Below are 12,004 nucleotides of genomic sequence, written 5' to 3'. Positions count from 1 at the left end.
CCACCGCTGCGCCCAAAACTCCTGTCTCGGCACCGCCTCATCCGTAGGCCTTAACTGATTTATTAATTATGCGTTTGCCATTTCTTCAACTTGAGACCTTTCATCTTCGGTAGCATGTTAGATTGAATGCACCAACCAATTTATCCAAGAATTCAATATAAGGAGAAAGATGGTCAATATATTTCAACAGCGTGTTAGGCCTAGATGCTAACATGCTGAGAAGAGGGTTGGCGTGCATGCTAAAACTTAATTTGAGCATATAATTTTCCTTAGAGGAGTAATACTCACACATCTCTGTTTAAGGGATTTTACATTGATATATGCTTGCAAGCAGTATTGAGTGAATATATGACTGTTGTAATAACTTTACATTGGGATTGGGTATTGATCTGGACATACACATCTCAAGCCTTGCTCGTACTGGAGGAGTTTGCTACAGTGATGTGTTTTACCAGTTCTTCAATTGTTTGTTTTGCTGGTACACTACATACTAGGAAATCCCTGAATAGCTAATTATTATTGAACTTGTATTCCACTTTAGGAAAATAGGAGGAAAAGGTGAAACCGTACTTAAATGTGGGCATGTTCATATCTAGTTCTGCGGTTTAGTCTGGCTGGTGTGCGCCGTGATGCATGTTACCTTATTTCTGGGAAGAAAGTACTACACACAAAAACTCGCATAATTCAACCTATACAAATAGCACACTTGCTGGCCATCTTTCAACTGTGTGTATGGGCCAACAACTTAGTGTTCACCGGATTTATCTGAATTATGTAAATTGTCATTATTCATTACACGTCACTTATAAGGAATATAATTATTTAGACAATAGTCTTGTTTTGGCCTATTGTGAAATAATATTTAGTGAATGTAATGAAGGTCGTAATGTTGTGATTAGACCCTGAACACGGTGCTTGTACAATATTTGATAAGTGTATGGATCAGACCTATCTGCATGAACTTCTTGGCTGTTCTAAAAATTTACACCAAGAAGATAACTTAATTAATTTTTCAGTTTAGCTGTTCGGCTATGACAAGGAAACTGCTGTTTCTTTAAATAATGAATCTCAATTATGCTTCTTCACTCCGTGATTTCTGAAGTATTAGACTATGCTCATGTGCCTTCTGTTCTCTTGATAACATGAAAATAATTTTGTTCCTCAAACAAATAATAATTGTTTATTTATTTTCAGGACGGACGGGAGATTCGAGTTGGTGACTGTGCTCTTTTTCGTGCTGTTGATGTTCCACCTTTCATTGGATTGATACGTTGGATCGAGAAACATAAAGATAACCATCCCAGGTTACGTGTAAGTTGGCTTTATAGACCTGTTGACGTTAAGCTCAACAAGGGCATACAACTGAGCGCTGCTCCAAACGAGGTCTTCTACTCTTTCCACCAGGACGAGACATCTGCTGTATCACTGCTCCATCCTTGTAAAGTTGCCTTTTTACGTAAAGGTGCTGAGCTGTCGTCTGGAATTTCTTCACTTGTTTGTCGCCGTGTGTATGATATTGACAACAAGTGTTTATGGTGGCTTACCGACAGGGATTATACTAATGTAAGTTCTACAGTTACCTTTTTTTTTCTGTCTAATGTATTTGTCGGTTGTTGCTGTATTGTATTTGATATGTGCAACTTATGGCCAGGAACGGCAGGAAGAAGTAAATCGTCTCCTAGACAGAACGAGGCTAGAAATGAATGGTGCAGTGCAGTCAGGTGGGCATTCACCAAAACGGCCAAATGTTCCGTCAGCTTCTCAGCAATTGAAAGCTGGTTCAGATGGCACTCAAAATTGTGGTCCATCTAAAGGGAAGAAGAGGGACAGAGGTGAGCAAGGAATTGATCCAGCTAAGCGAGACCGTGATTGCCCTCTTAAGGTCGATGACAGTGAACCTGGAAATATTAAGAGGGACAATATAAAGTCTGAGATCGCAGAGATAACAGAAAAGGATGGGCTTCCTCACGCTGAAGCAGTTGAGAAACTAGTTAATTTCATGCAACTTGATCAAATTGAACGGAAAATGGACTGTGCTGGTCGAGTAAGGCTTGCTGATATAATCGCAGCTACAGAAAGTCCTGATTGTCTTAGCAGATTTATGCAGCTAAGGGGCCTTCCAGTCTTGAATGATTGGCTTCAAGAGACTCACAAAGGAAGGTCTGGTGAAGGGGGCAGCCCTAAAGAAACTGATAAGCCCATTGAAGAACTTATCCTAGCCCTGCTTCGTGCACTAGCGAAATTGCCTATCAGTCTGGCTGCCTTACAAAGCTGCAGCATTGGGAAATCTGTCAATCATCTGCGTGGCTATAAAAATCCGGAGATACAGAGGAAGGCTAAGTGTCTTGTTGATAGCTGGAAGAAGCGTGTTGACGCTGAAATGAAGTCGGCTGATGCAAAACCTGTATTATCAGGTCAAGCTGTTTCCTGGTCAGGGAAAGTGGGGTTTCCAGAAATTTCCAGTGCTGGAAACGGACGAAGTGATTCTAGTGAGCCCAGCCCCAAAAATGCAGTGTTTTATCTATCTTCACCAAAGGCTTTGAGTGCTACACCTGGTGCTGCTGATGTTGCAAAGTCAAATCCTTTCACGTCTGGCTCTTCAAAATTGCAACACGTGCAACCTGGAAATGCTGCAACCACCTTGAAGGATTCACCCTGTAAATCAGCTGCTGGGACTTGTAGCCCCGACTTTCCTACCGTGAAAGAGGAGAAAAGTTGCAGTTCAAGCCAATCACTGAATAACAGCCAGTCATGCTCTAGTGATCCTGGAAAAACAGTTGGTTATACCAAGGAAGATGCACGAAGCTCAACTGCTGCTTCAGCGAATGCAAGTAAAAATTCTGGGCGTGGCCATCGAAGGGGGAAAAAAGGACTTCATGGTTCCGGTTTCCAGAAGGAAGCTGTTTTGGGAAAGTCCAGCCCTGTTGATCGTTCTTCATTTCAGGAAAGACCATCACAATCTGGCTTGGCATCTGAGAAAGGAGCTGACACAGCTCACACCAATAATAAATTGATAGTTAGGTTTCCAAATCCAGGTCGTAGCCCTGGTAGGAGCACAAGTGGGGGCTCTTGTGAGGAGCCATCAGTTCCCGGGAATAGAGCTTCATCTCCCATTCGTGCAGATAGGCATGAACAGAATGATCGTAGGGTGAAAATGAAGGTTGAACATTCTCAAGCTCATTTAGGATCTGATACTAATGCTAAGCCTGGGCAAATCAATAGTATTAACGGAACTGCAGGTTCCGGGGAAGGTGACAAATCACCTTGTGGTATGTTAGATGGTGACTGTAGCAGGACTGCCGATGATGCTGGTGAGGATGATGCATCACGAGTTGCATGTTCATCATATATGGACGAAAAAGACATCTGCTTAGGTGAAACCAAGGTGCAGAACTCGTTCAGCCCTTTGAATGCTTTGATTGAAATCAAGTACTCTGAATCTAGTCAGTCCATGCAAGCTGCAGATGATACAGCAATGAATCTTCTTGCTAGTGTTGCTGGAGAAGTATCTAAATCTGAAGTGATTATGTCATCCGCTTCACTGAGGAATTCATCTGCAAATAAACCGGGCTCTGAAGGTGAGAAAATCGGGAAGCTAAAAGTAGAGTGTGATGCAGGCGCGTCACAGAGCCCATGGCCATCAGACGTTGAGAAAGTCGTCTCTGATAAGGAAGGCAAACATGATGCTTCTTTGGCTGCAAAGGAGGAACACCACCAGAGGAACTCTGGAACTAATTTACCATCTCATGACAAGGGTACAGCGTCTACTAGGCCATCTTCTCGGCCTGGAATAGATTCTAAAGGTTTTGAATCTTCTGCTAACACTAAAGGCAATGAAGTTGAGTCAAATGTCAGACAGCCAGCCACTATTAAGATTGATCCAAAGTTCAGTATGAAATCATCAGCAGGGATTGCAGGTACTGTCCGTGAGAAAGTTGAAGATGGTTGTTCAACCAGTTCTGACGTCAACACTTCATTAGGTGATACATTAAGTCCACCAGATCATGTGGAAACACTCAGATCTACTGACAAGTGTACTGCTGGTAAATTGGATTCGAAGCCTTCATTCACATCTTCGGCTCTGGCTGAAAAAGACGCTGATGGTCTACTGGTTTCTAATAAAGTACTGAAAGCGCATGAGAAAAAAGAACAGTCTTCTTCCGCTTCCGCTGGTGTTACCAAATTAGAGGTGTCAGTAGTGTTGCCACTTGCTGCAGAAAATGGGATTGGTGTGATCAAAGAATCAAAAGACAGTTCCAGTGAATCAAGCAGTCAAGCAAAACCTAGCGCTATCGTATCTCAGGATACTGAGCATAGTGCACGACACAGTTCAAAGAAACTGAGCGATCATTCAAGTGGAAAAGAGGGCATTGTCTCATCAGACGAGGGCTCTTCTATAGCTGCCAAAGCCAAGTCAAATGGTGCAGCTAAGCTTGACTTCGATTTAAACGAACTTGGGGATGAGGGGAATCACTCTGAGCCAGCTACCTCTCCTGTTATATGTTCTTCTGCATTTCATTTACCTGGTCTTTCTCCATTCGTGTCACCTATTTTAAGTGGCCCACCTGCCCAAATAACAGTAGCTGCTCCAGCTAAAGGACCTTTTGTCCCTCCTGAGAACCTACTAAGAGTGAAGCCGGAGGCTGGGTGGAAAGGCTCGGCAGCTACAAGTGCATTTCGTCCTGCGGAACCACGGAAGACTTTAGGGATGTTTCTTACTGGACCTGACATTGCAGTATCTGATGCTTCAGGGAAGCAGTCTCGCCAAGGATTTGATATTGATCTAAATGTAGCAGACGACCAAGTTCCAGAAGAAGATATCTCACAGAGTTCTGCTCAGACAACTGGTTCTGAATCTGGCAACCCTAGGAGTCGCAGTGGTCCTGTACGAAGTGCTGGCATCGAACTTGACTTAAATATGGCAGATGGAGTTGCGGAGAATAGCCAATTTATCTCAAATGCATCGCACAGAGTTGAAGTTGGATTGTTGCCAGGAGGTTTACCAAATACTGATAGAAACAGCTCGAGGAACTTCTTTGATCTCAATAATGGACCAAGCCTTGATGAAGCTAGCACAGAACCTGCACAAAGGAGTCTATCATCTAAAGGTGCTAGCAGCATACCATTCCTACCTCAAGTTGCTGGCCTTAGAATGAACAGCTCTGAATTTGGTAATATGTCACCATGGTATGCTTCCGCCAACCAAGGTGGTCCTGTAGCTATGCAGTCGTTTTTACCTGCTAGAGGAGAACATCCTTACCCAATTGAAACAGCACCTGGAAACCAGAGGATTATCACGGCTGTGCCAGGTGGTGGCCATTTCGGAAGTGATTCCTCCAGGCCTCCAGTTATTTCCACAGGACCAGCCATGGTCTTTCACTCTCCTGCATATCAATATGCAGGATTTCCTTTCGCTTCCAATGTTCACCTTCAAACAGCAGGGTTTCCAATTGGATCAACACCATATGCCAGTTCTGCACCTGCAGGAGTTCCATATTTCCCAATGATGGCTCCGTCATTTGCTGGGTCAGCAGGGGCATTACCTGCCCAGCATGCAAGGCAGTATACAATTAGCCTTCCTGAAGGTAGCAGTAGCGATGGTCATGACAGTAATTGGAAATGGAGAAGACAGGGGCTTGATCTTAATTCTGGCCCTGGAAGTATAGACGTCGAAGTGAAGGATGAACGATTACCTATATCGGTTAGACAAAATTTGATCACACCGCCACAAGGCTTTGTGGAGGAGCAAACAAGAATGTACCAAATGCCAGGTGTAGGAATAAAGAGGAAGGAACCTGAAGGCAGTTGGGATGCTGAAAGATCGTCATACAAGCAATTATCATGGCAATAAGAACTTTAAGGAGATCTCCTTGCAGCGACTTCAGTGTCTGGTGAGCTTGTATGTACCACTGTTCTGACTTTAAGGGTCCATACCAGGTCTCTCTCGCAGCTTCTTTTTTTGTTATGTTCACTCATCGATGGAGCTTTTATTTGCAGAGGCAACTGCATGTGGAAGCCAGGCTTGTATTGCACCCCTGTGGCCGTGCTGGTATATACAACTCACATAGATTCATCTTCCTGATGATGTGAACTGTGAGAGGAACAAACTTGATGTAATTGCTGTAAATGTAAATCATATCCATAGTTTCCGGAAAAAGTTTTCCTCAGCTTCAGCAGTTGCTTTGCTAGAGTTATGTATGCCAGCCTTGCTTCTATTTTGATCCACAAGGGCATGGCTTTGGAGATGGAATGTTAATGGCCCCCCGGCATCTTCAAACATCTGGAACAGTTGTAATTAGTTTCGATCGGTTTGTTTTAAGTTTTTGGTAAACAGTTTTCAGCCTGTTGAGGACATCTACCGCTTAACATATGATTTAGATGTGACATGTATCCTGCTGGGAAGTATTACATCAGTAGACCAGTAAGAAATAATCTGTGGTGATTAACATATTGTGTTGCCTCAAACTTGTCTGTTGGTTACCATGTGCCTTCTGCCATCCTAACTTTGCCTGTTTTCGTGTTAACGTGGGGAAGTGAACTAAGCCTATCTTTTGTCGTGTTAACATTGTTTGGTAGGGCAAGGCTGATGATAAAAACAAAATTACCCTTTAAATTCTTGTGGGCTTGAATTGAGTTCTTGTTTATTATACTATTCCTTCCGTTTCACGAAGTTTGTTTTAGATTTGTTAAAATTTGAATGTATCTAAATGGCATCTAGATACATCTAAATTTTGATAAATCCCAGATAATTGTCATGGGACTGAGGAAGTAGTATTTTTTTATAGTACTCCTTCCATTCTAAAATAAGTGTTTCAACTTTATCTAGATATTTATGTATCTATGATCTAGAATTTTTCTTTTGATAAATCCCAGACAATTGTCAGGGGACGGAGGAAGTAGTATTTTCTTATAGTACTCATTCCGTTTCATAATAAGTGTTGCAACTTTATCTAGATATTTATGTATCTACAATCTAGAAAAAAGTTGTGACACTTATTTTTGAAACGGAGGTAGTACTTGCAAAAAAAAAAAAAATAGCATCTTAGCATCGAAAATACCGAACGGAACCCAGGGGCGCGTGTACCTAGTTATGAAAATTCAAAATAATGCTATTTCAAAGATTTAGAAAAATTGAAAAAATGGTCGCATATATATATTATGTTGATACTTACTCGTGTAAGTTTTCACGAATAAATACGATTGTATGTGACCTATACAAAAATGAGAAAATGGAAGTTTCTATTCATGTGAATAGGACAACTCCAAACATTAGTGTCATTTGAACATTTTGTTATTTTTGTGTAGCAACATACAATTTTATTTTTCGTGAAATTTACACGAGTAAGTATTGACATGACATGCACATGCAAAATTTTATTTTAATATTTTCTGAAACTTTTAAATGTCAATTTTTTTTTTGATAAACTAGGTGCAGGCGTATCCAGGTTTAAAAATGGCTGTCGATCTTGGAATGCATTACAAAAGTTGGGAAACTGTTACCTGCCGTAAGTATTCAGCTTTCTTTTCCACTTTCACGATTCTGATTCCGAGTATCTACGTGCATGTCAAATGACCCGCAAGGTATTGGTTATCACCCCACCAAAATATTGGGTAGCCAAACTTGGGACGGCCCATATTTGGTCAATGCTGACCATAGAACAGAACTAGAGTTGGCAAAATATTGGTCATACTGTACAACACAATTATCAGGACCAAAATTTTGGTATGGTTGATCTCAGACACAAGCCAAACATCTGTTCTCAGACAAATTGGCACATAATAAGATTTCAACGTTTGCTCTCAATGTTACCACAAAATAACATAATGCACTAACTGACAATACAAAAGGTTGCGATTTGCCACGACGGAGCAAAATCTCGTTTTGTTTCTTTGGTCTCTACAGAACTTCCTAGCACGAAGAAAGCTAATAACCCAGGCTTTCTGCAGCACATAAGAAAGCTAGTTCTTACCATCTACCTCTAGTCATTAATTAACAACGATGCAAATATACACACCAACTGCGCAATCAGTACATCCAGATCTCAAGCTTTGGCAGTTTGAGGTTGTGCCCGTGGCATTGCTTCAAGCAAGAGACATGATCTTCAGGATTTGAAGCATAGCATCTTCCTTCCGCCGAAGACGTTCCTGCAATCATAACATGAGAAGTTAAATATATAATGCAGTCACCCCAAGCAGTGATCTTGCACAATTGTTTTACATATTTGCATATTTCTTCAAAAGTATACCCAACTTCAAAACTTCTCAATGCATGGTTTGACAAAATAATGCAGTAAAACAACCATGGTGTTCCCTGGTCAGGATTTGGGGAGAAATGTGCCTAGATCCAAAACACCAAATAGGGTGGATCTTTTACACAAACTCACATTCTAGTCCAATTTTGTAATTGTTCACTGTGATTCAGGAGATCATGTAAAAAAATCTAACAATTGATCAGAAAATAGCTGTAACAATAGTTACTCCCTGCAGCTCCGAATGGTATTTGGGACACAAAGTCTAAACCTCAGAAATTTTGACTACCAACATCTTCAAAAACATTTGGATACAATACTTGAAAATTATGTACATAAATTTATCTTGACAAGTACTTTTATGAGATATAACTTAACTGGGTTATAAACATATTTGCATTTTGAAGACCGCGACAATGTGCATAACGGCAACTATACCACACTTGAGGAGAGTATATGAAAAATAAAAATTGCAGGGAAATAAACCTTAAGTGTCATATTTTCTTACATCATAGAACATCCCCGTCGTTGTTTCTTTTTCTTCTTTTCTCTTTGCTTACTTGGGGGCTGGATTACCACCTTGATAGCAGCATCAAAGACAGCTTTGACATTCTACATGTTGCACAAGAGTAAGAACATTCAGCTGATAGATTTAACCCTTTACAGAAAACCACACAATTCTCTTACAGAAACTTCACCTGCTGTGTCTTTGAGCTGCACTCTACGTAATATAATGCACCAACTTGTTTCCGAAGCTCCTCTCCCTGTGGAAATGGCGGACGGGATTAAGTTTTCAGAAGCCAGAATGCATTGATCGTTTCATCTCTTAGGCCTCAAGGTAAATGATATCCAAAGTTCTAGTGGCATAGTTGGTCGTGATAGAGATGCACCTGTGCTGTGGTAACGGGTATCATGCCAGGATGGTCCATCAAGTAGTGCTTGTCTTCACGAAGATCTGGAAGCAACATTATGATTTGTGAATACCAATCTATGTTTTAACTAAGGAACGGTTTGTTGTATATGACCATATATGGTAAGATTATATTAAATCGGTTGTTCTTCATGGTGCATCAGGGTTCCTAGTCTCAGCCAAAAATGAATGGTTCTGACAGTTATAATAATCTTGTTTAGAAATATATTATTAATTTTACAGAAATTAGATAGTTATTAAGGACTCAGAATTATAATTTTCCACTGTCATTCATCCGTGGTTTGTACTCAATTACCGCCAAACTTGTCATTATTGCGTTTAAACATGATAGTTCATCCATAAATAACCTTAAAGCTTACTATATTTACTAATCTTCACTAGACCGAGTATTTGGTTGTCATCCATTTGTACGATAACCTCTATAGACTACAAACTATTTGGTCCCCAACCACATGGATGATAACCTGTCTACACTACGAAGATCACCATCAGCTGATTAACAACCTAACCAAATTCCAACAATGCTGAGACAAAGAGATGCTACCAGTTACAACGAAACGGAATAAAATACAGAGTCATACTACCAACCCCACCCACCCACCACCTATACACAGTTAAGAAAAAACAAGCTTTCGTTGTCAACACAACTCACCTAGTTTTGTGCCTACCAACACAACTGGCACGCCAGGGGCGTAATGCTGAAGCTCCGGTATCCACTGAAGGGGAAATAACAAAGCACAAAACATTCAAATCTCTTGGCATTTCCTAATAAACAGAGTCACATGTCTGAGAAGTGATGACAGAGCATTTCAGCACCTTCTTCATAATATTCTCATAGCTAGCTCGGCTCACAAGCGAGAAGGCAAGCACGAAAACATCAGCTCCACGGTAGCTCAGAGGCCTCAGCCGGTTGTAATCCTCCTGCCCTGGAAATTATATCATCACGTGAGCTCGGAATTCCCCCGGTTACGCAGTGAATCGTCAGAACATAACATTTACAACCGTGATGTGCAATTTGAGACGAAGCAAAACCTAGAAACTACAGGTGCATTAGGACAAAGGAAGTAAGTCAAATCAAGAGATAGAAGTTACCCGCAGTGTCCCAAAGGCCCAAATTCACTGTGGTGCCGTCAACAACTACGTTTGCGCTGAAATTGTCAAACACCGTAGGTATGTAGTCCTGCCAAGACAAATGCCCATGACAAAATTGAGAAAATAGTGTGTAGTGTAATGGAAAATCGCTCCTAGAAAACAACAACAGCAACGCTAATCCGCTACTACAAAAAAAGAGTACCCTGGAAAGTAAATTGGGAAAGATCTTTTGCACACCGCAGTCTCGAATAATACAAAATGGCCACTAGTAGTACTGAAAACAGCTATGCCCCGAAATGAAACGTCTGCCTCTGCAAGAAAGCTCGCGCCTTTGGCGCAAGAATCCGTAACAGCAACAGGAGAGGAGAGAAGGGTGTGCTCACGGTGGGGAACTTGTTGCTGGTGTAGCAGATGAGCATGCAGGTCTTGCCGACGGCGCCGTCGCCGACCGTGACGCACTTGATGAACCGCGAAGCGCTGGACGCCATGGCCGCAGCAGGCCTCGCCGGTTGCCCGGAGCTCGAGGAGGGGCAGGGCGGGACGGAAGAGGGTGCGAGGAGGGGAGCGGAGCGGAGCGGCGGAGTTCTTGCTGCGGTGTGGTGTGGGGAATGGGGGTGCTGTGTTTGGTGCGTGACTTCTTTGCGAAGTGAAGAGAGTCACATGCTTCGCACCTCAGTAGTACTGTCTGTCTTCAGAGTAGAGAGAAGTAGAGGACCAACCCCCCGCTCCTGCTTGTCGCGCCGGTGTGTTTTGGTGGGAGTAAATTGCAGCTCTACGACCTGTGAATTTATTTATCCTGATATATTTCAGGAGGCAACATGAGCAGTTGAAGTAGGAATTTAGAGCATCCCCACTCGTTGGCGCTCCCCACGCCCAAATCCGGACGAAACTACCGCCGGATTGGACGAAATTAAGTCGTGGGGAGTACCATATTTCCAGTCGTCCACCCGGAGTTCGGCGGATAGAGTTTAAATTCAAACAAAACGCCGTCCCGCGCTACAAGTACGGGCAGTTGATCGGCAAAAGGAGCAAAAGGATCAGCCACGGATCGGCGATCGGAGGGAAATTACACGGAGACAGAGCTCGTCGGCAGTCCCGGCCGGCACGGCGGTGTCCGACGGACCGGCTTCCTCACACGCCGTGGCCGAAGCGGCCGCGGCGGGCGACGATGAAGCGAGCCGGCGGCAGCGGACGTCGAGCGGCCGCAGTCGACGAGGTAGATGGCGAGGTAGACGAGGTAGGAGCCGGCGGAGACGACGTAGTGGCTCTGAGGATGTCGTTGCGGTGGCCCCGGTACCACTCCTCGTCTCCTCGTCCATCGCTTCCATGTCGCCGCCGCCCATGAGGAACGCCAAGTCCGTGTTCCTCTTCTTCGCCGCCACCGTCGTCTTCGACGCAGGCGATCCGGCGCCTTGGTTGGCGAGCATCTCCCGCCACCTGCCGTCGAACTTGTCGTTCCTCCCGTCGGCGTGCGATCTAAAGTCGGCCCAAGCACTTGTCGATCGACGCCCGCATCCCGTCGGCGGGATTGTCCGTCCGTTTGAGCTCTTCTCGCTTCTTCCGGCCGAGCTCGTGGCGCCCTTCCGCCGCGCAAGCCGGCGGAGCGTCGGGGTTGTACTCGCTCGGTCTTGCTTTTCGAGAGGGACGTGCGAACTTCCTTCCACTTCTCGCACTTCTCGAGGCGGGCGTAGACGTTGAGGAACTTGAACCGCAGGCCGGTGTCGTCCGTGTA

At 43.5% G+C, this 12,004-nt stretch overlaps 1 protein-coding gene and 1 pseudogene across 1 annotated transcript; one reads left to right on the top strand and one right to left on the bottom strand.

Moving 5' to 3' along the window:
* The first annotated feature begins 1,046 nt into the window (after positions 1 to 1,046).
* On the top strand, positions 1,047 to 6,465 carry LOC124693050 (annotated as a pseudogene).
* A 1,290-nt stretch (positions 6,466 to 7,755) lies between these two features.
* LOC124693052 (rac-like GTP-binding protein 3) lies at positions 7,756 to 10,994 on the bottom strand. Its single transcript, XM_047226495.1, has 8 exons — positions 10,656 to 10,994; positions 10,273 to 10,360; positions 9,997 to 10,106; positions 9,833 to 9,896; positions 9,140 to 9,204; positions 8,948 to 9,013; positions 8,758 to 8,861; positions 7,756 to 8,145 (listed from the first exon to the last, which is right to left on the bottom strand). Exons 1-8 carry the CDS (start codon positions 10,758 to 10,760, stop codon positions 8,103 to 8,105), a joined length of 645 nt encoding a protein of 214 aa, XP_047082451.1. The 5' UTR covers positions 10,761 to 10,994; the 3' UTR covers positions 7,756 to 8,102.
* Between the last annotated feature and the right edge of the window lie 1,010 nt (positions 10,995 to 12,004).

This window comes from Lolium rigidum, chromosome 2, assembly GCF_022539505.1.
Source record: "Lolium rigidum isolate FL_2022 chromosome 2, APGP_CSIRO_Lrig_0.1, whole genome shotgun sequence".
In the NCBI taxonomy this organism is placed as follows: domain Eukaryota; kingdom Viridiplantae; phylum Streptophyta; class Magnoliopsida; order Poales; family Poaceae; genus Lolium; species Lolium rigidum.
The sequence above is the reverse complement of the archived record's forward strand: the minus strand, read 5'-3'. Positions and strand labels throughout refer to the sequence as shown.